The sequence below is a fragment of the Emys orbicularis genome, chromosome 5 (genome assembly GCF_028017835.1).
Source record: "Emys orbicularis isolate rEmyOrb1 chromosome 5, rEmyOrb1.hap1, whole genome shotgun sequence".
Taxonomy (NCBI): domain Eukaryota; kingdom Metazoa; phylum Chordata; order Testudines; family Emydidae; genus Emys; species Emys orbicularis.
In genome coordinates this window covers 145,767,672-145,793,643 of record NC_088687.1, presented here as the reverse complement: position 1 = coordinate 145,793,643, position 25,972 = coordinate 145,767,672, and the positions used below count along the sequence as shown (strand labels likewise).

The 25,972-nt window shown below is 68.1% G+C and overlaps 1 protein-coding gene across 1 annotated transcript; it reads left to right on the top strand.

Moving 5' to 3' along the window:
• The first annotated feature begins 819 nt into the window (after positions 1-819).
• On the top strand, positions 820-25,019 carry TTC31 (tetratricopeptide repeat domain 31). Its single transcript, XM_065405767.1, has 17 exons — positions 820-871; positions 2,405-2,477; positions 4,538-4,794; positions 6,398-6,481; positions 7,263-7,331; positions 7,578-7,757; positions 8,020-8,151; positions 10,528-10,582; positions 11,101-11,191; positions 20,746-20,887; positions 21,143-21,247; positions 21,793-21,880; positions 22,428-22,620; positions 23,015-23,089; positions 23,612-23,714; positions 24,346-24,455; positions 24,887-25,019. The coding sequence occupies exons 2-17, from the start codon at positions 2,420-2,422 to the stop codon at positions 25,017-25,019; spliced, it is 1,875 nt and encodes a 624-aa protein (XP_065261839.1). The 5' UTR covers positions 820-871; positions 2,405-2,419.
• The last annotated feature ends 953 nt before the right edge of the window (positions 25,020-25,972 follow it).

Genomic DNA, 25,972 nt, shown 5'->3' with positions numbered 1-25,972 from the left:
GGGCCGGGCGCGGGGGGGTTGGGGCAGTGTGGGGGGGGTCTGAGGGGCCGGGCGCAGGGGGGGGTTGGGGCAGTGGGGGGGGTCTGAGGGGCCGGGCGCAGGGGGGGGTTGGGGCAGTGGGGGGGGTCTGAGGGGCCGGGCGCAGAGGGGGGGTTGGGGCAGTGGGGGGGGTCTGAGGGGCCGGGCGCAGAGGGGGGGTTGGGGCAGTGGGGGGGGTCTGAGGGGCCGGGCGCGGGGGGGTTGGGGCAGTGGGGGGGGGGGTCTGAGGGGCCGGGCGCAGAGGGGGGTTGGGGAAGTTGGGGGAGTCTGAGGGGCCGGGCGCAGGGGGAGGGTTGGGGCAGTGGGGGGGGTCTGAGGGGCCGGGCGCAGAGGGGGGGTTGGGGCAGTGGGGGGGGTCTGAGGGGCCGGGCGCAGAGGGGAAGGTGGGGGGGCGGGCCTGGGGACGTGCGGGAAGAAAGTAACTCCCGAGCCCCAGGCTGTTCTGCTGGGGGCGTGGGAGTGAGCACCCTCCTCTGTGTGGGGGGAGGAAGTGTTGTTGCCCCCTGGGGCGCTCCCCCGAGTGAGCGAGCGGTGAGGAGATACATTGGGCCTGAGGCAGGGGTATTATGTGGGTGTCCCCTTGGGAGATCTTTGCCCAGGCTGCAGGAGAGGGGGGTGCTTGGGCCACGCATCAGCTGGAGGTCTGCACAGCAGGTGGGTTGGTCTGTTACCTGGCCTTCCTGACCCTGTGCACATTCACTTTCGGTTCTGGCCCGCTTGGCTGCTTGCTCACAGCTGCTGTCTTACAGGGCCCTTCCTGCCGGGACACTTACCCCTCAGCCTGCTCACCAGGTATGGCTGGGACCCCAACTTAGAGCACCGCAAGGAAGAGGTATGTGTCTGCCGTCCCTCTGCCTTCAAGGGAGTGTGGGGTGCATCCCCCAAGGGGATCATGGGGCTCCCACCTTCCCAGCCAGACCCCTGGGGTGGCAGAGGGCAATTAGACATGGCTGCTGAGTCTCTTGAGCTGGAAGGCATCTGTGCCTTGGTTGCCTGGTTTGCAGGAGGGGATGGGGAGCCTGGGCCAGGGCTGTGGGAGACTCTCACTCCTGTCTCTTCTGTCTGGTTTGACCAGAGCTTCAAGTTGTGCGCTGCTGTAACGGGACGGCGCGGCAGTGAGTTTGGGGAGGCGCTAAGGGACCCGGCGGGGGTTGCTGTAACGGGAGGGTGCAGCAGTGAGCCCGGGGAGGTGCTAAGGGACCCAGCGGGGGCTGCTGTAACGGGAGGGGCGGCGGTGAGCCCGGGGAGGCGCTAAGGGACCCGGCGGGGGCTGCTGTAACGGGAGGGGCGGCGGTGAGCCCGGGGCGGAGCTAAGGGACCCGGCGGGGGCTGCTGTAACAAGGGGGGGCGGCGGTAAGGGACCCGGCGGGGGCTGCCGTAACGGGAGGCGCGGTGGTGAGCCCGGCGCGGCGCTAAGGGACCCGGCGGGGGCTGCTGTAAAGGGAGGGCGTGGCGATGAGTTTGGGGAGGTGCTAAGGAACCCGGCGGGGGCTGCCGTAACGGGAGGGGCGGCGGTGAGCCCGGGGCGGTGCTGAGCCCGAGGCGGCGCTAAGGGACCCGGTGGGGGCTGCTGTAACGGGAGGCGCGGCGGTGAGCCCGGGGCGGCGGTAAGGGACCCGGCGGGGGCTGCCGTAATGGGAGGGGCGGCGCTGAGCCCGGAACAGCGCTAAGGGACCCGGCGGGGGCTGCTGTAACGGGAGGGCGCGGCGGTGAGCCCGGGGAGGTGCTAAGGGACCCGGCAGGGGCTGCTGTAACGGGAAGGCGCGGCAGTGAGTTTGGGGAGGCGCTAAGGGACCTGGCGGGGACTGCCGTAACGGGAGGCGCGGCGCTGAGCCCGGGGCGGCACTAAGGGACCCGGCAGGGGCTGCTGTAACGGGAGGCGTGGCGGTGAGCCCGGGGCGGCGCTAAGGGACCCGGCGTGGGCTGCTGTAACAAGGGGGGGTGGCGGTAACGGACCCGGCGGGGGCTGCCGTAACAGGAAGGCGCGGCGGTGAGCCCGGGGCAGCGCTAAGGGACCCGGCGGGGGCTGCCGTAACGGGAGGCGTGGCGGTGAGCCCGGGGCGGCGCTAAGGGACCCGGCGGGGGCTGCTGTAACGGGAGGCGTGGCGGTGAGCCCGGGGCGGCGCGAAGGGACCCGGTGGGTGCTGCCGTAATGGGGGGCGCGGCGGTGAGTCCGGGGCGGCGCTAAGGGACCTGGCGGGGGCTGCAGTAACGGGAGGGTGCGGCAGTGAGCCCGGGGCGGCGCTAAGGGACCCGGCGGGGGCTGCCGTAACGGGAGGCGCGGCGGTGCGCCCGGGGCGGTGCTAACGGACCCAGCGGAGGCTGCTGGACGCCTTGAGTCACTAGCTGTGGTTCCCTCTCCTAGGATCTCAACAACTTAATGGAGAAGCTGATGATGGAGAACTTGTATGGCCCCCCCAAAGCTGAGGAGATAGCAGGTGCGAGGGGGTGGGGAAGGGAAGGGGAGTGTCGGGGACTCCAGGGGCTTTCCTGGGTAGACCTTGTTGGGTCAGAAGCTTTTGGAAGCAGCCTGTGTCCTCAAGCAGAGTAATCCCCAGCCCCTGCTGGCTCCACCCCTGCGGTGCTAACAGTCCACCTGCTTCTGGTGCTTGTATGAGGCGCTGCCGTGCCCAGGGCTTGGGGCCCTGGCGTATACCTGCTGCGGGCAGGCTTCACACTCCTCACTCGTTCTCATCCCTGCTTCCATGAGCCCTGTTTGATTGCTTCACACAACTCACAGTCAACCTGTGGAACTCCTTGCCAGAAGTTGTTGTGAGGGCCAAGACTATAACAGGGTTCAAAAAAAGAACTAGATAAGTTCATGGAGGATAGGTCCATCAATGCCTATTAGCCAGGATGGTGTCCTGAGCCTCTGTTTGCCAGAAGTTAGGAATGGGCGACAGGGGCTGGATCACTTGATGATTCCCTGTTCTGTTCATTCCCTCTGGGGCACCTGGCACTGGCCGCTGTCGGCAGACAGGACACTGGGCTAGAGGGACCTTTGGTCTGACCCAGTCTGGCCGCTCTTATGTTCTTATGTTATGTTCTTGGCAAAGTGCTCGGGAACCCCGCGGGGACAAGCCAGCGCTGCCGAGAGGGGCCAGTCCCCAGCCCTGGCCCAGAAGCTCTTTCCGAACGATGCACCCTGCCTTCTGCCAAGTGCCTCACCCTGCCCTGGGAGAATCAGCTTTGCGGTGGAGGGTAGGGTTCGGACTCCATGAGCTGAGAAGTCCTTTGCCTCTGATGAGGCTGCCACAAGGGGGCCTGTTGTAGCTGCTTTTTTTTTCTCCAGTACACAAGGCCCTGGAAGACTCCACTTCCCAGTGTGCAATTCAGGCTGCTTGGGTCCAGATGGAGCACTGCATGCTGGGAGAGTAGCTCTGGGGCCACTGCGGCAGGGTCCAGGCAGAGGACTCAGCTGGGTGCTCTTTTCCCTCCAGTTTGTGACCCATCCCGGCGTGGTTCGAATCTGAGTGGGGCTGGGGAGGGAATACCCATCAAAACACCTGTCAGTCAGCGCCCTGGCCTGGACATTCCCCAGCCATGTGCATCGTGGCAGAGCCGAGCAGCCCCAGTTGTGGCCCAGGACTTTGTTGTGCTGGGCGCTGTACACACACAGCCCCAGAGACCTCTCAGTTGAAGTACAGGACGAGAGGCAGACAGACAGAGGACCAGAGCTATGACCTGGAGGCATGTATGGGGCAGGAGGAGCCTGTCAGCAGATCATCTCGTCCCTGCTAAAACCCAGCAGTGGAGGAAATTCATCCACATTCTAGGAGGACGTCTACGCTCCAGAGAAAAACCCACGGCACCGAGTCTCAGAGCCCAGCTCAGCTGACTTGGGCTTGCACTACAGGGCTTAAAACAGCAATGTAGACGTTCCTGCTTGGGCTGGAGGCTGGGATCCGAGCCCCTGGCTGGGTTTCAGAGCCCACGCTCCAGCCCGAGTGGGAAGTTTTGGACTGCTATTTTGAGTCTTGCGAGCCTGACTCCTTTGACCTGGGCTCTGTGATGTGGCCTTGCAGGTTTCTCTTTGCGGTGTCGAGGTCCCCTGGGGGACTTGTGAACGATGTTTCCCCAGAGCGAGAGCCCCTCCCAGGCTGGGATTTTGAACTGCCAGGAATCTCCCATCCCCTCCGCCCCATCCTGACAAGCCCACCCCCTGCCCATCACCACAGAGTCTGGGCACCTCCCATGGCAGATTGACAGCAGTCGGGAAGGCCTTGGGGTCTGTGGAATCTCAGGCTCCTCCCTCCGGGGGGAGGGGTTTGGGGTGAGTTGGTTTATTTCCGTGTTTTGGTTTTGGGATGGGGCTGCTCCTTCCCTGATGACTGGAGGCTTGGGGAGCGCTGGGGTTTGGCGTGAGGGGGTGCATCGAGAGCTCCACTCCCTGGGAGGTATAGGCTGGTGGAGTCCTGCACTGGGGCGTGGCTGGGACCTGGTGGGGGGTGGTACAGCACAGGCCGTCGCTGAGCGCTGCTGTGCTCTCCCTATGCAGACTCGGACGACGAGCTCTGCTATTACTACGACAACGATGGGGAGTATGACGAGGAGGAGGAGGAGGAGGAGAAGTGGGACGATTCCAACAAGGAATACGATGCAAAGACTGACGAGGACTCAGTCCCTGGCACCTTCTGTGGCTTCAGGAAATCCTTCCTGTGCAAGGACACCTCACCAGCTCCCCTGCCCCAGAGCTCGCTGGACTATCAACTGCTGGACCTGAAACTGCCCCAGAGGCAGCGGGTGACTGCAGAGGTGAGCAGAGCCCCGGGGTCATCCTCTTTCCCTTCCGTTCCCCTGGGCCGTCCGTCCTCTCCCCCAATGGGTCCGTGTAACAGGGCGTAGCAGGGCCCCCTTTGCTCCTGCCCCTGCTCTGCTCCAAAACCCACTCCGAGACCTTCTGGCTCAGCAATCACCGGTGCTGTTTATTTACATCGTGAAATCCCCCACCTTCTCACCATATACAGCATGGGGGGGTTCAGTCTGCAGGACTTCGCAGCCTTTGCAGCCAGGAGAGAAGAGCTTCCACTCTCTGGCTTTCCCCCTTTTTGTCTGCCCCATTGGCGTCCTTCCTCTGAGGCTTTTATGCAGCCCCAGGCTAATCAACCTGGCAGTTGTTTCCCCTTCGCCAATCAGGCGCAGGTTTCTCTAGCCAGCTCCAATTTACCTCCCTTAGTGGGAGCTGGAGTGACAGAGGGCTGGCCCAGCACCCTGTCACAGTCCCCTGGAAGCTCCGCTGTGGCCAGGGCAGGATGGGGCCCTCCATGCATTTCCTAAGGGCTTTGTCCACTGTGGTCTCTCCTGCATCTCTGCCAAGGAGGACCTGCTGGTGGTGTCCTGGCTGCAGAGCAGAGTGGAAGAACTTGGGGGAAGGGGTGGAGGATTGTCAGTGCTACCTTTGACCAGCCCGAGGGGCCGCTGCTGGGCATGGATGTTGTACTGCTCCTCTAGGAGCAGAGCGAGCTGCCCTCGGACTTCGCCAGGGTGCAGACCGGGATCCCCGTCCCGGATCAGCCCAGGGCTCCACGGAGCCTGTTTCCAGCTGCTATAGAGCAAGGTGCAAAAGCCCCTTCAGTAGCGGTGGTGAGAGAACCTGCCCCAGGGAAAGCTTTCTAGCTGTTAAGGCCTGAAGGGAGCACTGGCCCATCCAGCCCAGAGAGCCACCCAGGGATTTCAGGCGTTTGGCTGAGCAAGAGCCTCTCTTAGAAAGACACCGAGTGCACCATGTCCCTGCTGAAACAAGTCCCACGGGATGCTAGCCATTCGTCCTGCCCTTGTGTGCTCGCGCCTTGGGCTCTCCTGAAGTCTCCTCCCCAGGGAGGAGGTATTCGTAGTCCCCTCAGAACTCTTTCGTGGATAAGCTAAATAGACTGAGCTGCTTCAGCCTCTCCCGGAGGTCAGCTCTCAGAGCATCCTTGTAGCTCTTTTCTGATCCCTTTCCAGTTTGTCACCCTTCCTTTGAGAGTGTAGACTCCAGCCGTGGGCCTGCTGTCCCAGCGAAGGTCGCACTGATGCTGCAGACAGAGGTGTTACCACCTCCTGGCTCCTGCTCACCACCCCTCTGCCTGCCCATCTACGGGCCGTGCTCCCCTATTAGATCCAGCATGGCATTACCGGGAGCACCTGCTCAGCTGCCTGTCTACCATGGCTCCTTGCTCTGGACCTTGGTTCTGCTCTCCCCGCAGTCTGATTTCCTGTGGGGGAAGGGGTCCTTCTCACAGCTGCCACCCCACGCTGATCATCACCTGTGAGCTCCTGGGAGGTAGGGACTCTCGGTTCCAGTGGTGTGCCCCTGCCCCCAGTTGGGAAGGGCTGGCTGGGGTGGGACTGTGCCCAGCTTGCGTGGTTCTCTCCCCAGGAAGCGGAGAAGAACGCCAAGGAGCTGGTAGCTGAGGAGGAGCGAGTTAAAAGGAAAGCAGAGAAGAAAAGACTTAAGAAGAAGGTGAGTGCCCAGGGCTGTGTTCTCCACTCCTGCTGCCGTCCCAGCCGCCTGGCATGCCTGCTTCCTCCTCTGCATTCTCCGCCTGGCCGGTGACCCCAGGGGATGGGGGGTGCATCTCATCCACAGCCTGATGGATCCTCTGGAGGGCAAACTTCTGGTTTCTCTGCTACCCAGTTGCCCTGTGTTTTGAGCTCTCCAGCTCCATCTCTCAGCCTGTGGGAAGGGGCCATGTCGAGCTCAGTCTCCTCCTTATGCTCCTGGAGGAGATTAGAGTAAAGCAGTCCCATAGGAGAGGGGTGGTGTGGCGGGTAGATCGAATGGGGTCTGGGGCTGTCACTGAGCTTGGGATAAGGAGCCAGAGCTGGGAGTCTCTCTCGGATCATGCGGCAATCGCACGCATTGGAGGGACTCTCCGGTCAGTGTGGAACAGGGAGTGCTGGCCAGGCTGTACCGGTGCGCTCCCTTCCCTGGAGTCCTCTCACACCCAGGCCCTAGCTCCAGGCTGCCCTGCGTCCGGGCTCTGCAGGAGAGCCTGTCTCAGTTCCGTTCCCCTTGCCGAGGAGCCCGGCTGGCTGCCCTGCTCCCCACAGAACCTGCCCTGGGGGGGGGGAGTGCTGGGTGGCCCCCGGCCCCCGGGGGATGAGCTGACGCTGCACTACCAAATGTGTCAGCGGTGATTCGGAAGCTGGTGCAGCCTGCCCCGGGAGGGAGCGGGGCCAGAGCCCCTGGCTGGGGAAAGCACCAGCTCTCTGGAGCTCACTCGTTTCTCTGTGGCTTCCAGAGGCAGAAAGACCGGAAGAGGCAAGAAAAACTAGAACAAGAATTGAAGCCCAAGCCCGAGATGAAGTTGGTAAGTGGCTGGGGTGCCTTGCTCTCCGGGCAGTCTGCCCTGCCATCCCCGGGCTTGGGGCCACGCTTCCGAGGCACAGTGCTCTTGGTTCCCATGTGTTCGAGAGGAGGAGGGGCCGTAACCCGTGAGTGCTGGGCTGGGCTCTCCCCTCCCAGGGAGTCTGGTGGGTGGGTGTGGCAGAGCCCTGCCCTCCTGGGGAAGCTGCCAGTGGAGCTCTGATCTCACAGGCCGGTGCTCTCCTTGCAGAATGAACCTTGTCTGAATGGTGACGCGGAGGAGGAAGGCGCCATGACATCGTTGCGGAAGGGGCCCCTGGACTCCAGCCCCTCCCGGAGAGATCCCAGCGAGCCCCCAGCTCCTAGGAGAGGGGAGGGAGCCAGGGCCCAGGTCAGGAGTGCAGACATGAGCACCGAGGAGGAGACGGAGGTGAGGTTTGGGTGTGCTGGGCTGTGGCCCTGTCCTGCTTCGTGCAGGGCCCGGCGCTCACCCGGCCTGCCTAGCTGGAATGGGCGGGCTGTGAAAGTTGGGGTCAGCTGGCTCGGTGATGGCTGGGGGCCAGGGACCAAGGCACCCGCTGCCTCTGGGGCCAGGTGTCTGCTGGTCATGCAACCCGCAGGGCGTGACGTGGCATGCTGCTGGATTGATGTCCCTGCCCACCCAGCCTGACGCCTGTGTCCCCCTCCCCCAGGATGAGCTGGACTTGAGCAGCACCTTTGTCTCCAAAGCTCAGCGTAAGGTGGGGGTGAAGCCGCTGGCGCCCAGGAAGGAGAAGGCGCCCAGAGCTGAGCCCAAGGAGCCGGAGAGGAAGCCCCAGCAGGAGGTGAGCGTTGGGTTCCCTCTGAGCGGGCAGGGTGAACTTGCCTCCCCTGGCATGTCTCAGCCATGGGGGGGAGGAGGGAGCTCCCTGGCTAAGAGCAGGGACAAGCGCAGGCGGAGCCGGTCAGCCCCCTGCTAGGTCACCTGCCCTTAGCGTGAGGGAGCAGAGGCAGGGCAGGCTCTGCCCAGTGACCCAGCTGGGAGCCCTGCAAGGGAGCCAGCGGGGAAAAGAGGCAAGTGAGCCACGGTGTGGACCCTGGCCTAGGACATCTGTGCCCCGACAGAGCCCTGGGTGGCGGGGCCGGTGTCAGGGTCAAGGCCAGGCTGGAGCGTGCCGGGGCTGCTGCTGGGAGCAGCCGACCCATGCAGCGAGCGGCTCGAGAGACATGGGCCCAGGATGGGGCGTTAGGCTGCAGAGTGAATGGGGGAAGGTGTGGGGCAGCCCCATGGCAAGCTGCTATGCAAGCAAGCCACACCTCTCTGCAGACCCAAGGCTCAGGGGAGTGTGGCTAAAGCGAACGGTGCAGCGTCGCTCCAAGCCAGGCCTGCAGCCTGAGCTAGTGAACAGGCCAGAGGCCCTGCCTGGGCAGGAAGCTGCTCGGTTGCTTGTTCTGTTGGCCCAAGGAGAAGGTGGGTGCCCACCCTGGCCAGCGCACTCAGGCGCCTCGTCCTGCAGCCTGCTGGGCTTGGCTCCCAGTGGAGTTGGAGCAGCTGGGGAAGCAGAGCCCCCCCTGGGGAGAGGAGGGGCCCGTTCTCCTTGGCGGCGCTGTGGCGGCTGAGGGACGTGGGTCTGTCTGCGTGTCTCTCTGGAAGGTGCCAGTCCCCGTGGCATGTAATTGTCCAGGTGCCTAGTTCCGGCACATGGCGCCCCCCTCAGTGCAGGGGGCCCAGGACTGACTGAGAACTATTGAATGTGCTAATCCCTGGCAGGCAATCAGAGTGGAGGGATTTGCATCCCGCCCTGGTGCTGTGCTTTCACAGAGGGCGGGCCCGGCCGGTGGGCATGTGGGGAATTGGTTGGCAGCGCTGTGCCAGAGCAGCCCGGGTACCATAGTGATGGGCTCAGTGCCCAGGTGCCAGCCAAGAATCCCAGCACGGGAGCTTTGGGTGCGGGCTGGGCTGTCGTGTGGATTGTGTCCCGGCTGATCTCACAGGGTGGCTAAACTGTGCCTTCGGGGACGGGCTGGGCTAGGTGGGGGCGGCTGAGTCCCCACCCCCGGGACTCCCAGCACAGGACTGGAGCCGCTGATGTCTTTGCATGATGTCTGGGCATGGGGCAGAGATGTGCTGGAAAGTGACAGCTGAACGACTTCTAAAGGCACCTTGTTGCCACAGCCCTGCGCTTCCCCAGAGCTGTCCTGCTTGGGGGGCCCTGGCCGCAGTGGGGCACCACCTTACCCACACAGACACCCCCACGCTCTGGCGCAGAGACTGTAGCTGGGAGGCAGAACCGGGCTGGGCTGGCTGGTCCCTGCTGGCTGCCTGGGGTGGGAGGCTGGACTTGCCGGCCATTCAAGTGACTGGCGTGGGGACCTGCAGGTTTTCAGAGCTGGGGGCCCTGTGTGAGTCACAGGCCCAGAGGTGGGGGAAGGGCTTGGTGGGTTGTCCCCAGCCTTGGCCAGTCCACCCCCAGGGAGCAGAGCATGGGGCACAAAGCCTTCAACATGGGCAGAAAATATCCCCTTCCCCTTCTGGCCGAGGGGAAAGGCCAGGGTGTGAGCGTGCTGCCCACAGCTGCCATGGCGGTGGGCGCAAGTCTGGCCAGCTCCACACTGCCCTTCAAAGCCCTGTCCGTGTCCCCTGCTGCCCCGTCATGGCGAGATGCGCGGCCTGTGTGGGCAGGGGGAGTGTCTTCCTGTGGTGGGGGCTTAGGAGGCTTCAGGTTTTCCCCTGCAAGCCAGAGGTTCTGCATCGTGGGGGGCCCCACGGCGGTGGGGCTGGGTGGCGGCCGTTGCAGTACCCCAGCCTTGCGCGTCCCCCTGAGTTGTGTCCATCCCTGGTAGCAGTTCTTTGCTGTGTGTCCTGACCCCGGACAGCTCTCTGGCCATGGGCTGGAGACACTGAGAATGTCCTGGAGGTGCCTGGTACCGCCTGGGTTCGCTGGGCAGCGACAGGTCTCCTAAGGGCCCCCACCTCCTCCCACTGATGCACCCCAAGGTGGTCAGCACGGCTCGGCCTGTGAGAGCTCCCTGGGGCAGGCGGGTGGGGACCCCCTCAGTGCGACTGACTGGTCACAGTGGTTCCGTGAATGCTGGTGCCGGTGGGGGCGAGGGCCAGCAGGGGGGCGTTGCTGTAACCCGGCCCCCCTCGCTGCAGTCTGAACTGGGGCCCTGGCCCCGGCAGCCCCAGCCCTCACCATGTCACTTGGCTCCCTGTGCAGGTGCCGAGGCCTGGGCAGGATGTGAGCGGAGTGGATCCCAGCACAGTGCTAGCAGGTCAGTGTCCCCCGCCCCTCACAGGCCCGGTCTTCCCACACCAGGCAGAAGGGGTCTGGGGCTGCGGGGCCAGAAAAGTGGCCCCACCTTCCCTGTGCCAACCTGGCTCCGCCCTGCCCTCCCCCTCACTCCTGGTCTCGCTGTGTGTACTGACCCCTCACTTCCGCCCCGCAGCCCCCTGCCAGCCCAGCCCTGGGCTCCCCCCAGCTCTGCCGGTGCCCCTCACTCCCGCCCCACAGCCCCTGCTAGCCCAGCCCTGAGCAGGCCCAGGCCTTCCTAGGGCCCTGACCTTAGGGATGCATTAACCCTTTGCTTCCCAGCCTTGTTTCCCCCTCTCTGCCCCTGAGCAAACGGCCCATTCCCCGTTGCATCCCGCTTCTCTCGTGGGGAGTGTGATCTCCGTGTAGGTACCAGGCAGGCACGGGCACTGGAGCCAGCTCCACCCTGGAGGCCTGGCCGAGCTGCACAGGGGGCAGCAACGCAGCGCCTGTCTTGGTGACCCTGTTTCCTTCCCACAGGCTATGGGTACGAGGCGGCGGCGCGGGGCTGCTTCCAGAAGGCTGTGCTCTTCTTCACTGAGGCTGTCAAACTCAACCCTCGGGAGCACAGGTAGGAGCGCGGGGGGTGCTCTCTGGGGCAGGGGGCGGAGTGTGTTTATTTCTCTCAGGGGGGTGCTCTTTGGGGCAGGGCTGGGGGGAGTGTGTTTCTCATTGAGAGGGGTGGGGGGCTCTCCAGGCCAGAGGCGCAGCTGGCAGCCTGTGCAGCTCCCTCCCGGCCCTGGCTCTGTATCCCCAGCCCGACTCCCTCTAGGCCTGCACGGTCTGCTGGAGCCTCACCCACGCAGGCCCAGCGCTGCCGGGCGCTTTGGGGCAGGGGCAGAGTTTGGGGCAGGCTCCGTGACTGGCCCAGCGCTGCCGGGCGCTTTGGGACTGGGGCAGAGGCAGGGTTTGGCGCAGGCTCCGTGACTGGCCCAGCGCTGCCGGGCGCTTTGGGACTGGGGCAGAGGCAGGGTTTGGCGCAGGCTCCGTGACTGGCCCAGCGCTGCTGGGCGCTTTGGGGCTGGGGCAGGGGCAGGGTTTGGGGCAGGCTCCGTGACCGGCCCAGCGCTGCCGTGTGCTTTGGGGCAGGGGCAGGGTTTGGGGCAGGCTCCGTGACGGGCCCAGCGCTGCCGGGCGCTTTGGGACTGGGGCAGGGGCAGGGTTTGGGGCAGGCTCCGTGACTGGCCCAGCGCTGCTGGGCGCTTTGGGGCTGGGGCTGGGGCAGGGTTTGGGGCAGGCTCCGTGACTGGCCCAGCGCTGCCGGGTGCTTTGGGGCTGGGGCAGGGGCAGGGTTTGGGGCAGGCTCCGTGACTGGCCCAGCGCTGCCGGGCGCTTTGGGACTGGGGCAGGGGCAGGGTTTGGCGCAGGCTCCGTGACTGGCCCAGCGCTGCTGGGCGCTTTGGGGCTGGGGCAGGGGCAGGGTTTGGTGCAGGCTCCGTGACCGGCCCAGCACTGCCGGGTGCTTTGGGGCTGGGGCAGGGGCAGGGTTTGGGGCAGGCTCCGTGACCGGCCCAGCGCTGCCAGGTGCTTTGGGGCTGGGGCTGGGGCAGGGGCAGGGACAGGGTTTGGGGCAGGCTCCGTGACCGGCCCAGCGCTGCCGTGCGCTTTGGGGCAGGGGCAGAGTTTGGGGCAGGCTCCGTGACCGGCCCAGCACTGCCAGGCGCTTTGGGACTGGGGCAGGGGCAGGGTTTGGTGCAGGCTCCGTGACTGGCCCAGCGCTGCTGGACGCTTTGGGACTGGGGCAGGGGCAGGGTTTGGCGCAGGCTCCGTGACCAGCCCAGCACTGCCAGGCGCTTTGGGACTGGGGCAGGGGCAGGGTTTGGCGCAGGCTCCATGACTGGCTCAGCACTGCCGGGCGCTTTGGGGCTGGGGCAGGGTTTGGTGCAGGCTCCGTGACTGGCCCAGCGCTGCCGGGTGCTTTGGGGCTGGGGCAGGGGCAGGGTTTGGCGCAGGCTCCGTGACTGGCTCAGCGCTGCCGGGCGCTTTGGGGCTGGGGCAGGGGCAGGGTTTGGCGCAGGCTCCGTGACTTGCCCAGCGCTGCCGGGCGCTTGGGGCTGGGGCAGGGGCAGGGTTTGGGGCAGGTTCCGTGACTGGCCCAGCGCTGCCGGGCGCTTGGGGCTGGGGCTGGGGCTGGGGCAGGGTTTGGCGCAGGCTCTGTGACTGGCTCAGCACTGCCGGGCGCTTTGGGGCTGGGGCAGGGGCAGGGTTTGGCGCAGGCTCCGTGACCAGCCCAGCGCTGCCGGGCGCTTTGGGGCTGGGGCACAGTTTGGGGCAGGCTCCGTGACCAGCCCAGCGCTGCCGGGCGCTTTGGGGCTGGGGCACAGTTTGGGGCAGGCTCCGTGACCAGCCCAGCACTGCCAGGCGCTTTGGGACTGGGGCAGGGGCAGGGTTTGGCGCAGGCTCCGTGACTGGCCCAGCGCTGCCGGGCGCTTTGGGGCAGGGGCAGAGTTTGGGGCAGGCTCCGTGACTGGCCCAGCGCTGCCGGGCGCTTTGGGACTGGGGCAGAGGCAGGGTTTGGCGCAGGCTCCGTGACTGGCCCAGCGCTGCCGGGCGCTTTGGGACTGGGGCAGAGGCAGGGTTTGGCGCAGGCTCCGTGACTGGCCCAGCGCTGCTGGGCGCTTTGGGGCTGGGGCAGGGTCAGGGTTTGGGGCAGGCTCCGTGACCGGCCCAGCGCTGCCGGGTGCTTTGGGGCTGGGGCAGGGGCAGGGTTTGGGGCAGGCTCCGTGACCGGCCCAGCGCTGCCGTGTGCTTTGGGGCAGGGGCAGGGTTTGGTGCAGGCTCCGTGACGGGCCCAGCGCTGCCGGGCGCTTTGGGACTGGGGCAGGGGCAGGGTTTGGGGCAGGCTCCGTGACTGGCCCAGCGCTGCCGGGTGCTTTGGGGCTGGGGCAGGGGCACAGTTTGGGGCAGGCTCCGTGACCGGCCCAGCGCTGCCGGGCGCTTTGGGGCTGGGGCAGGGTTTGGCTCAGGCTCCGTGACTGGCCCAGCGCTGCCGGGAGCTTTGGGGCAGGGGCAGGGTTTGGGGCAGGCTCCGTGACTGGCCCAGCGCTGCCGGGCGCTTTGGGACTGGGGCAGGGGCAGGGTTTGGTGCAGGCTCCGTGACCGGCCCAGCACTGCCGGGTGCTTTGGGGCTGGGGCAGGGGCAGGGTTTGGGGCAGGCTCCGTGACCGGCCCAGCACTGCCAGGTGCTTTGGGGCTGGGGCAGGGGCAGGGACAGGGTTTGGGGCAGGCTCCGTGACCGGCCCAGCGCTGCCGTGCGCTTTGGGGCAGGGGCAGAGTTTGGGGCAGGCTCCGTGACCGGCCCAGCGCTGCCAGGCGCTTTGGGACTGGGGCAGGGGCAGGGTTTGGTGCAGGCTCCGTGACTGGCCCAGCGCTGCTGGACGCTTTGGGACTGGGGCAGGGGCAGGGTTTGGCGCAGGCTCCGTGACTGGCTCAGCGCTGCTGGGCGCTTTGGGGCTGGGGCAGGGGCAGGGTTTGGCGCAGGCTCCGTGACTGGCCCAGCGCTGCTGGACGCTTTGGGACTGGGGCAGGGGCAGGGTTTGGCGCAGGCTCCGTGACTGGCTCAGCACTGCCGGGCGCTTTGGGGCTGGGGCAGGGTTTGGCGCAGGCTCCGTGACTGGCCCAGCGCTGCCGGGTGCTTTGGGGCTGGGGCAGGGGCAGGGTTTGGCGCAGGCTCCGTGACTTGCCCAGCGCTGCCGGGCGCTTGGGGCTGGGGCAGGGGCAGGGTTTGGGGCAGGTTCCGTGACTGGCCCAGCGCTGCCGGGCGCTTGGGGCTGGGGCTGGGGCTGGGGCAGGGTTTGGCGCAGGCTCTGTGACTGGCTCAGCACTGCCGGGCGCTTTGGGGCTGGGGCAGGGGCAGGGTTTGGCGCAGGCTCCGTGACCAGCCCAGCGCTGCCGGGCGCTTTGGGGCTGGGGCACAGTTTGGGGCAGGCTCCGTGACCAGCCCAGCGCTGCCGGGCGCTTTGGGGCTGGGGCACAGTTTGGGGCAGGCTCCGTGACCAGCCCAGCACTGCCAGGCGCTTTGGGACTGGGGCAGGGGCAGGGTTTGGCGCAGGCTCCGTGACTGGCCCAGCGCTGCTGGGCGCTTTGGGGCTGGGGCTGGGGCAGGGTTTGGCTCAGGCTCCGTGACTGGCCCAGCGCTGCCGGGTGCTTTGGGGCTGGGGCAGGGGCAGGGTTTGGGGCAGGCTCCGTGACTGGCCCAGCGCTGCCGGGCGCTTTGGGACTGGGGCAGGGGCAGGGTTTGGCGCAGGCTCCGTGACTGGCCCAGCGCTGCTGGGCGCTTTGGGGCTGGGGCAGGGGCAGGGTTTGGTGCAGGCTCCGTGACCGGCCCAGCACTGCCGGGTGCTTTGGGGCTGGGGCAGGGGCAGGGTTTGGTGCAGGCTCCGTGACCGGCCCAGCGCTGCCGGGCGCTTTGGGACTGGGGCAGGGGCAGGGTTTGGCGCAGGCTCCGTGACTGGCCCAGCGCTGCTGGGCGCTTTGGGGCTGGGGCAGGGGCAGGGTTTGGTGCAGGCTCCGTGACCGGCCCAGCACTGCCGGGTGCTTTGGGGCTGGGGCAGGGGCAGGGTTTGGGGCAGGCTCCGTGACCGGCCCAGCGCTGCCAGGTGCTTTGGGGCTGGGGCTGGGGCAGGGGCAGGGACAGGGTTTGGGGCAGGCTCCGTGACCGGCCCAGCGCTGCCGTGCGCTTTGGGGCAGGGGCAGAGTTTGGGGCAGGCTCCGTGACCGGCCCAGCGCTGCCAGGCGCTTTGGGACTGGGGCAGGGGCAGGGTTTGGTGCAGGCTCCGTGACTGGCCCAGCGCTGCTGGACGCTTTGGGACTGGGGCAGGGGCAGGGTTTGGCGCAGGCTCCGTGACTGGCTCAGCACTGCCGGGCGCTTTGGGACTGGGGCAGGGGCAGGGTTTGGTGCAGGCTCCGTGACTGGCTCAGCACTGCCGGGCGCTTTGGGGCTGGGGCAGGGTTTGGCGCAGGCTCCGTGACTGGCCCAGCGCTGCCGGGTGCTTTGGGGCTGGGGCAGGGGCAGGGTTTGGCGCAGGCTCCGTGACTGGCTCAGCGCTGCCGGGCGCTTTGGGGCTGGGGCAGGGGCAGGGTTTGGCGCAGGCTCCGTGACTTGCCCAGCGCTGCCGGGCGCTTGGGGCTGGGGCAGGGGCAGGGTTTGGCGCAGGCTCCGTGACTGGCCCAGCGCTGCCGGGCGCTTTGGGGCAGGGGCAGAGTTTGGGGCAGGCTCCGTGACTGGCCCAGCGCTGCCGGGCGCTTTGGGACTGGGGCAGAGGCAGGGTTTGGCGCAGGCTCCGTGACTGGCCCAGCGCTGCCGGGCGCTTTGGGACTGGGGCAGAGGCAGGGTTTGGCGCAGGCTCCGTGACTGGCCCAGCGCTGCTGGGCGCTTTGGGGCTGGGGCAGGGTCAGGGTTTGGGGCAGGCTCCATGACCGGCCCAGCGCTGCCGGGTGCTTTGGGGCTGGGGCAGGGGCAGGGTTTGGGGCAGGCTCCGTGACCGGCCCAGCGCTGCCGTGTGCTTTGGGGCAGGGGCAGGGTTTGGGGCAGGCTCCGTGACGGGCCCAGCGCTGCCGGGCGCTTTGGGACTGGGGCAGGGGCAGGGTTTGGTGCAGGCTCCGTGACTGGCCCAGCGCTGCTGGGCGCTTTGGGGCTGGGGCAGGGGCAGGGTTTGGTGCAGGCTCCGTGACTGGCCCAGCGCTGCCGGGTGCTTTGGGGCTGGGGCAGGGTTTGGCGCAGGCTCCGTGACTGGCCCAGCGCTGCCGGGTGCTTTGGGGCTGGGGCAGGGGCAGGGTTTGGCGCAGGCTCCGTGACTGGCTCAGCGCTGCCGGGCGATTTGGGGCTGGGGCAGGGGCAGGGTTTGGCGCAGGCTCCGTGACTGGCCCAGCGCTGCTGGGCGCTTTGGGGCTGGGGCTGGGGCAGGGTTTGGGGCAGGCTCCGTGACTGGCCCAGCGCTGCCGGGCGCTTGGGGCTGGGGCAGGGGCAGGGTTTGGGGCAGGTTCCGTGACTGGCCCAGCGCTGCCGGGCGCTTGGGGCTGGGGCTGGGGCTGGGGCAGGGTTTGGCGCAGGCTCTGTGACTGGCTCAGCACTGCCGGGCGCTTTGGGGCTGGGGCAGGGGCAGGGTTTGGCGCAGGCTCCGTGACCAGCCCAGCGCTGCCGGGCGCTTTGGGGCTGGGGCACAGTTTGGGGCAGGCTCCGTGACCAGCCCAGCGCTGCCGGGCGCTTTGGGGCTGGGGCACAGTTTGGGGCAGGCTCCGTGACCAGCCCAGCACTGCCAGGCGCTTTGGGACTGGGGCAGGGGCAGGGTTTGGCGCAGGCTCCGTGACTGGCCCAGCGCTGCCGGGCGCTTTGGGGCTGGGGCAGGGGCAGGGTTTGGCTCAGGCTCCGTGACTGGCCCAGCGCTGCCGGGCGCTTTGGGGCTGGGGCAGGGGCAGGGTTTGGCGCAGGCTCCGTGACTGGCTCAGCACTGCCGGGCGCTTTGGGGCTGGGGCAGGGTTTGGCGCAGGCTCCGTGACTGGCCCAGCGCTGCCGGGTGCTTTGGGGCTGGGGCAGGGGCAGGGTTTGGCGCAGGCTCCGTGACTGGCTCAGCGCTGCCGGGCGCTTTGGGGCTGGGGCAGGGGCAGGGTTTGGCGCAGGCTCCGTGACTTGCCCAGCGCTGCCGGGCGCTTGGGGCTGGGGCAGGGGCAGGGTTTGGGGCAGGTTCCGTGACTGGCCCAGCGCTGCCGGGCGCTTGGGGCTGGGGCTGGGGCAGGGTTTGGCGCAGGCTCTGTGACTGGCTCAGCACTGCCGGGCGCTTTGGGGCTGGGGCAGGGGCAGGGTTTGGCGCAGGCTCCGTGACCAGCCCAGCGCTGCCGGGCGCTTTGGGGCTGGGGCACAGTTTGGGGCAGGCTCCGTTACCAGCCCAGCGCTGCCGGGCGCTTTGGGGCTGGGGCACAGTTTGGGGCAGGCTCCGTGACCAGCCCAGCACTGCCAGGCGCTTTGGGACTGGGGCAGGGGCAGGGTTTGGCGCAGGCTCCGTGACTGGCCCAGCGCTGCTGGGCGCTTTGGGGCTGGGGCTGGGGCAGGGTTTGGCTCAGGCTCCGTGACTGGCCCAGCGCTGCCGGGTGCTTTGGGGCTGGGGCAGGGGCAGGGTTTGGGGCAGGCTCCGTGACTGGCCCAGCGCTGCCGGGCGCTTTGGGACTGGGGCAGGGGCAGGGTTTGGCGCAGGCTCCGTGACTGGCCCAGCGCTGCTGGGCACTTTGGGGCTGGGGCAGGGCAGGGTTTGGTGCAGGCTCCGTGACCGGCCCAGCACTGCCGGGTGCTTTGGGGCTGGGGCAGGGGCAGAGTTTGGGGCAGGCTCCGTGACTGGCCCAGCGCTGCCGGGTGCTTTGGGGCTGGGGCAGGGGCAGAGTTTGGTGCAGGCTCCGTGACCGGCCAAGCGCTGCCGGGCGCTTTGGGACTGGGGCAGGGGCAGGGTTTGGCGCAGGCTCCGTGACTGGCCCAGCGCTGCTGGGCGCTTTGGGGCTGGGGCAGGGGCAGGGTTTGGTGCAGGCTCCGTGACCGGCCCAGCACTGCCGGGTGCTTTGGGGCTGGGGCAGGGGCAGGGTTTGGTGCAGGCTTCGTGACCGGCCCAGCGCTGCCAGGTGCTTTGGGGCTGGGGCAGGGGCAGGGACAGGGTTTGGGGCAGGCTCCGTGACCGGCCCAGCGCTGCCAGGCGCTTTGGGACTGGGGCAGGGGCAGGGTTTGGTGCAGGCTCCGTGACTGGCCCAGCGCTGCTGGACGCTTTGGGACTGGGGCAGGGGCAGGGTTTGGCGCAGGCTCCGTGACTGGCTCAGCACTGCCGGGCGCTTTGGGACTGGGGCAGGGGCAGGGTTTGGTGCAGGCTCCGTGACTGGCTCAGCGCTGCCGGGCGCTTTGGGGCTGGGGCAGGGGCAGGGTTTGGCGCAGGCTCCGTGACTGGCTCAGCGCTGCCGGGCGCTTTGGGGCTGGGGCAGGGGCAGGGTTTGGCGCAGGCTCCGTGACTTGCCCAGCGCTGCCGGGCGCTTGGGGCTGGGGCAGGGGCAGGGTTTGGCGCAGGCTCCGTGACTGGCCCAGCGCTGCCGGGCGCTTTGGGGCAGGGGCAGAGTTTGGGGCAGGCTCCGTGACTGGCCCAGCGCTGCCGGGCGCTTTGGGACTGGGGCAGAGGCAGGGTTTGGCGCAGGCTCCGTGACTGGCCCAGCGCTGCCGGGCGCTTTGGGACTGGGGCAGAGGCAGGGTTTGGCGCAGGCTCCGTGACTGGCCCAGCGCTGCTGGGCGCTTTGGGGCTGGGGCAGGGTCAGGGTTTGGGGCAGGCTCCATGACCGGCCCAGCGCTGCCGGGTGCTTTGGGGCTGGGGCAGGGGCAGGGTTTGGGGCAGGCTCCGTGACCGGCCCAGCGCTGCCGTGTGCTTTGGGGCAGGGGCAGGGTTTGGGGCAGGCTCCGTGACGGGCCCAGCGCTGCCGGGCGCTTTGGGGCTGGGGCTGGGGCAGGGTTTGGCTCAGGCTCCGTGACTGGCCCAGCGCTGCCGGGCGCTTTGGGGCAGGGGCAGAGTTTGGGGCAGGCTCCGTGACCGGCCCAGCGCTGCCGGGCGCTTTGGGACTGGGGCAGGGGCAGGGTTTGGTGCAGGCTCCGTGACTGGCCCAGCGCTGCTGGACGCTTTGGGACTGGGGCAGGGGCAGGGTTTGGCGCAGGCTCCGTGACTGGCCCAGCACTGCCGGGTGCTTTGGGGCTGGGGCAGGGTTTGGCGCAGGCTCCGTGACCGGCCCAGCACTGCCGGGTGCTTTGGGGCTGGGGCAGGGGCAGGGTTTGGTGCAGGCTCCGTGACTGGCCCAGCGCTGCCGGGCGCTTTGGGACTGGGGCAGGGGCAGGGTTTGGCGCAGGCTCCGTGACTGGCCCAGCGCTGCTGGGCGCTTTGGGGCTGGGGCAGGGGCAGGGTTTGGTGCAGGCTCCGTGACCGGCCCAGCACTGCCGGGTGCTTTGGGGCTGGGGCAGGGGCAGGGTTTGGGGCAGGCTCCGTGACCGGCCCAGCGCTGCCAGGTGCTTTGGGGCTGGGGCTGGGGCAGGGGCAGGGACAGGGTTTGGGGCAGGCTCCGTGACCGGCCCAGCGCTGCCGTGCGCTTTGGGGCAGGGGCAGAGTTTGGGGCAGGCTCCGTGACCGGCCCAGCGCTGCCGGGTGCTTTGGGGCTGGGGCAGGGGCAGGGTTTGGGGCAGGCTCCGTGACTGGCCCAGCGCTGCCGGGCGCTTTGGGACTGGGGCAGGGGCAGGGTTTGGTGCAGGCTCCGTGACTGGCCCAGCGCTGCTGGACGCTTTGGGACTGGGGCAGGGGCAGGGTTTGGCGCAGGCTCCGTGACTGGCTCAGCGCTGCCGGGCGCTTTGGGACTGGGGCAGGGGCAGGGTTTGGGGCAGGCTCCGTGACTGGCCCAGCGCTGCCGGGCGCTTTGGGGCTGGGGCAGGGGCAGGGTTTGGCGCAGGCTCCGTGACTGGCCCAGCGCTGCCGGGTGCTTTGGGGCTGGGGCAGGGGCAGGGTTTGGCGCAGGCTCCGTGACTGGCTCAGCGCTGCCGGGCGCTTTGGGGCTGGGGCAGGGGCAGGGTTTGGCGCAGGCTCCGTGACTTGCCCAGCGCTGCCGGGCGCTTGGGGCTGGGGCAGGGGCAGGGTTTGGGGCAGGTTCCGTGACTGGCCCAGCGCTGCCGGGCGCTTGGGGCTGGGGCTGGGGCAGGGTTTGGCGCAGGCTCTGTGACTGGCTCAGCACTGCCGGGCGCTTTGGGGCTGGGGCAGGGGCAGGGTTTGGCGCAGGCTCCGTGACCAGCCCAGCGCTGCCGGGCGCTTTGGGGCTGGGGCACAGTTTGGGGCAGGCTCCGTGACCAGCCCAGCGCTGCCGGGCGCTTTGGGACTGGGGCAGGGGCAGGGTTTGGCGCAGGCTCCGTGACTGGCCCAGCGCTGCCGGGCGCTTTGGGGCTGGGGCAGGGGCAGGGTTTGGCTCAGGCTCCGTGACTGGCCCAGCGCTGCTGGGCGCTTTGGGGCTGGGGCAGGGGCAGGGTTTGGCGCAGGTTCCGTGACTGGCTCAGCACTGCCGGGCGCTTTGGGGCTGGGGCAGGGGCAGGCAGCCGGCCTTGGCGCAGGCTCGCTGACCGCGATCTCCCTGCAGGCTCTTCGGGAACCGCTCGTACTGCTATGAGAGGATGCAGCAGTACGACAAGGCCCTGAGTGACGCCCACGTGGCCTTGAGCCTCCTGCCCGGCTGGCCCAAAGGCTTTTTCCGCAAGGGCAAGGCCCTCATGGGGCTGCAGGTACCTGGGCGTGGGGGGTGGGAGCCAGGGCTTGAGTCCCAGCCTGGCCCTGCTGCTCGGGGAGATGGGGGGCCCATGGGAGTGGGCGGCAGGTCTAGGTGGGGGAGGTGCCTGGTCCCTGGGGCGCAGGCAGGATGGGGAAGGTGCCTGGCCCTGTGGGGCAGGGGGGAGCCTGGCCCTGGTAGTGGGGGGGAGTGGGGAGGCGCTGTGCCCGGTTGGGGGTGGCAGTGAGTGACTCTACCTGGCTCTCCACAGCGCTATGCCGAGGCCGAAAGCACCTTCCTGGAGCTGCTGCGGCTGGACAGGTCCCATGCCGACGCAGCCGCCCAGCTGGAAGTGTGCCAGGTGCAGCTCATCCTGGTGAGTGTCCCTGCTGTTGACACGGGGTGCGGGGGAGACGGGCCCTCCAGCCGTGGGCACAGCATGGCCTGAGCGAGTGTGGGGTGGGCTGGCTGGCTTGGACCCTGCGCGGGACAGAGCGTGTGAGGCAGGAATAATCTCTGCCTGCCAGGCATACTGGGACATCACTGGGGGCCCGGCGTCATCTCTGGGAGGATCACCCCTCTCAGGCTGGGGGCTCTGGCTGGGACAGACGACGCTGCAGCCCCTCCGAGCCCCTGGTGTCCAATCTGCCCCCGAGGCAAGGGGCTCCGTGCTCTGACCCCTGGCGAGAGCACAGGCCAGCCAGGAGCCCTGCTGCAGGGGGGAGATCCCCGAGGGGGTCTGGCAATGCTGGGAAACTCTGCCAGGGGCCTCTCCCTGCGAGGACGCTTGCACCACCCCGGGTTGATTTGATGTGCAGGTGCCCAGATACCAGGGTGATGGTCAGCAGAATCAGAGCCCTAGTTCACTAGCTGGGGAAAGGTGAGTGGGGCTGGGCTGCTGACCTGCTCCCTTTCCATCAGGGGAACGGCTTCAGCAGCTTTAGCGGTGAGAGGAGCCTGCCCATGGAGCCGTCGCTGGGAGCCACGGAGTCTCAGCTGGCGGGGTCTGGTAAGGGCACAGGGGCATGGGGATCATTGGGTGTGGAGCTCTGCTTCCCTGCAGAGACCTGGCTTGGGCCCAGTCTTCCTCGGGGAACCAGTAACTGTTGGGAGCGGGAAGGCTGCAGGCTGGGACTGAGGGGCACTGGCAGAGCTTGGGTGGGGGAGCAGGGGCTGTGGGTCGGGAGTGAGGGGCACTGGCAGAGCTTGGGTGGGGGAGCAGGGGCTGTGGGTCGGGAGTGAGGGGCACTGGCAGAGCTGTGGGGGGATGGGGAGCCCAGGTCTGGGATAGCAGGGGGCTGTGGGTCGGGAGTGAGGGGCACTGGCAGAGCTGTGGGGGGATGGGGAGCCCAGGTCTGGGATAGTAGGGGGCTGCTGATTGGGCTTGAGGAGCAGCTCGGGGTTGATCTGCCAGTCCCCCAGCCCTCAGTTTGTCCCTGCTGTGGGGGCCGAGTCTTCTGTGCAGCTCGTGAGCAGCCTCCCGCTTGTCCCTGCCTCTGACCGAACAGCGCTGTGCCGGTGGAGCGGGGGTGTGCTCAGCCTGCCTGTCCCCCCAGGTGAGTGGGCCAGGAGCTGGTCCCCGGGCAGCAGTGGCTGCGCCGAGGGGGACGAGGATGGGGAGAGCGGGTTTGTGACCATCACTAACTCACGGAGCCGAGGGAAAGGCCCAGCCCAGCAGGGGCTCCGGGCCAGCGGCGGGGAGACCCCAGCTAGCACCAGACACCCCGTAGCCACTGCGCATCAGGCCAGGTAACGGGGCGCCTGGGAGATGGGCTGGGGGGGGGGAAACAGGCTAGTGTCCCGGGTGCATCTCTGGCTATGCTTGAGGAGGAATCTGGGACCTGGGCAGAAAGCCTGCTAGGCCTGGGGGTGGGGCAGGCGCTGGGCCCTGGGCAAAGAGCCAGGTGGGCCTGGGGGTGTGGGGAGGGGTGGGCTCTGGGGCAGGGAGGGGGCAGATGCTGGATCCAGGGGGGCCTCTGGGGCTGGGGGGAGGGCAGGGGTGCGAGCCTGAGGGTGTAGTGGGGGAGCAGGTGTTGGGCCTGGAGGCGGGGAGGGGCAGGCGCTGGGCCTGGGGGTGCAGCGGGGGGGGGGGCGATACTCTGGTTGTCTCCCTGGGTGACCCCGTGCTGTGTGCCTTTGGCAGGGAGTGGTACGCTGTGTGGGTTGGGAACGTCACCCCCAGGATCACCCAGAAGTTGCTGCGCAGCTGTTTTGAGGGGTGAGTGATTCTCCTCCCACCCCCCCAGCCCCCTAGCTCTCTGGGGCAGGGCACGGTGGGGCTGGGGTGGACCCTGGGCCCTGCGGCATAAACCCTGCCCTGCCCTGTTGCTTTGTGTCTCCTGCCAGCCTGTCCCTCCCCTGCCGGGGCTCTCTTGACCCCTGGCCGCCCCTACGCTGGTGCCCCTCCAGGCCCTTCTCCCCAGTCCCACTGGTGCTCCCCCAGGTTGCCTTGGCTAGCAAGCGCCACATGCCTGGAGTTGCCACAGGGCCAGCCTGGGGGCCGCCCAATCCAAGGAGCGCTGCCTTCTGGGCCATAGCCGCTCCCGTCTGGCTCTGGCTGCACCTCCCTGCAGCGTGGGGCCGGGAGCCGTGCCTGCCTTGGGGCGCATCAGCCTGCCCTCCCTGGAGTAGCCTGGGCGACCCAGGGCCCCCTCGCTGGCTCTGTCTCCCTGCTGCTGGCACAAGAGCCCTCGTGTCGGCTGCCCCGAGCCTAGGGCTGAGCCCACTCTCTGCCCAGCAGGTTTGGGCCCATCCACTCGGTGCGGATGCTCCCGGAGAAGTACTGCGCCTTCATCAACTACACCAAGAAGGAGGCGGCGGAGGCGGCCTACGCAGCCCTGCAGGTCAGGAGAGGGTCTGGGGGCACTGGCCCATGTGGCTTGGCAGAGGCTGCTCTGGGCCAGCAGGCCCCTGATGCCAGCCATCAATGCAGCCTGGTGGGCAGCAGGCAGGACCAGTCATGGCAGGCGCTCAGCTCTCCTAGGGCCAGGCCTGCTGTGCCCAGGGGCCCACTCATCCTGCCTCTCTCTGGCTGGGGGGCCGGACCCGAAGGCTCATCTGGGGCTCTCACCCGTGGAGACAGAGCCCCGCGTGGGTTCTGTCGTTCCCCCGCTCGCTGCCCACTCCTGCCCCGGGCACGCACTCTGCGTGGAGACTTGCCCCAGTCAGCTCTGGGTGAGCTGAACCCTCCCTCAGTGCCCCGCGGCCGGGCCGGGCCGTCCACACAGGGCCTGTGCCAGCGACACCGGCTTGGTGACACCAGCCTGGGCTCGTCTGCTCTCCCTGCGGCCTCTCCCCCAGGCCCGCTCTGCGCCGGGGCCGCGTCGGGCCGGGGCCGCCTTGTTCTCCCAGAACCCTGCCTCGTTGGCGTGTCTCCTGCTGTGCCATGGTGCCCTCCCTGCACTGCTCCTTGGCAGCGCTGCGAGCGCCCCGCCCCACGTGGTGGCCTGTGCTGACCGGCCCCTTATTCCCCAGGGAGCTGAAGTGGAAGGAACCAAGTTTGTGCTGCAGCTGAAGCACCCTGACCATGCAACCCCGGCCCCTGGTCGGGCTGGCCCTGGCAACGCCCCGCGGCCCGTGGGGAGGTAGGTGCTGCCCTTGGGAGTGGGAGTGCTGGGGCCTGCAGCGGGGCAGGAGTGGGCAGGGGCCCCCCTGGCTGTCTGCTGAGATGTGGAGCTGAGGAGCCGAAGCGAGTCTGTCCCAAGGGCTGAGGAGTTGGGCTCCTGCTGGTGCCCCGCGGAGGGGGCTGCCCAGCGCTCCTCCAGGTGCCCTGGTTCTGCTCGGCTCTGGCTCGGAGGAACCACCCCACCCCTCCAGTGCTAGCTTGGATTATTTCCCCAGTGAGGTTCTCGGGATGCTCCTTTGGAGCCGTGGCCTGGTACTGCCTTGGCATGATGCCATCCCCAGTAGCACCCCAGCCCAGGGTCTGCCGGTGGGGGGGCTGGAGCTCTGGGCTGTTTGGGGGATTGGCTGATGAGGCGTGGGCAGGCTCTGGACCCTCTGTGTGTGCCCGCAGGGAGCCGGTGCGAGTGCCCCCCACCCTGGAGTGCCATTTCTGGCGGAACGCCGGCTGCAGCTACGGGGCCGACTGCCGTTTCCGCCACCTGCCCCAGAGCAAGGGGCTGGACAAGAAGCTGGCTCAGCACTAGGGCCCTGCCCTGCCCTGGCCCCGTCGTTGCAGGGGCCTGGAGGCCGGATGTCCCCAGGCTGACAGCTGGCTCCTGCCTGGCCACGCTGCCTCGTGAGCACACGAGTGACTGGATGGCCACAGTGCTGGGCCTTCCCGAGGCCCCTCCAGCTGCTGCCTGTTGCCTCCCCGTGACCCAGCGCCAGCCAGTGGGCGTCACCCCCCCGGGGTAGGACTGGACTCGCTGCTGTGTGGATCGGGCCCTGGCTGGCTGTGCTGCAGGTTCCCCTTCCCTAGGAAGGAGCCATGTGAGCTGGGTGGGGCAGCCTCCCAGGGGCTGCCTCGGGGTTGGTTGGCCTGGAGGGAATGGCAGGGAGGGCTGGAATTGCCCAGTGGGGGGGCACTGTGCCCCACACCTATGGGGGCACTGGAGCTGGCTGCAGCCCCCTTTGCCTTATTATGGAGTGAGGCCTATGGGTACTATGACTCCCAGCATGCCCTGGAGCCGTGCTGTTGGGATGAAGGGCAGTGTGGCATGCTGGGAGTTGTAGTCTCCACCCCCCAGGCTGCTCTTCCATGGCTATTTCATACCAAAAATTGTCCCGGGGCAGGTTCCTCCCTCAGCCACACTCTCTGCTTCCTGCCTTCTGATTGGCTGAGCCCCAGGTCTGTTACACTGACTCTGCCCTGCTAGGGCCTGTCTGCGCTGCGATGATTTGCGCCCTCTGGGGCACCAGGTACTGGCCCCTGTCGGCAGACAGGATACTGGGCTAGATGGACCATTGGCCTGACCCAGTCTGGCCCCTCTCCTGTAGCTCTTTGCGGGGGCTGGCTGGGTGGGGAGCGTGGCCCAGGGGCAGGGTCGGGCTGCGGCCCCTGTCCATTAGAGCCACCCCCGGTTCCACTTACTCGGGCTTTTAACATGGTCCCTTTGTTCCTGGACCATCCCTCTGCCCTCGGGGCTAACCTGGGTCA

Excerpts from the sequence above, each read along its gene's own strand:
- TTC31 (XM_065405767.1), top strand. The coding sequence starts at position 2,420 with ATGGAGAAGCTGATGATGGAGAACTTGTATGGCCCCCCCAAAGCTGAG. Across the intron at positions 4,795-6,397 it reads GGCAGCGGGTGACTGCAGAG|GAAGCGGAGAAGAACGCCAA; the intron begins GTGAGCAGAGCC and ends TTCTCTCCCCAG. Across the intron at positions 21,881-22,427 it reads GTCTCAGCTGGCGGGGTCTG|GTGAGTGGGCCAGGAGCTGG; the intron begins GTAAGGGCACAG and ends CTGTCCCCCCAG.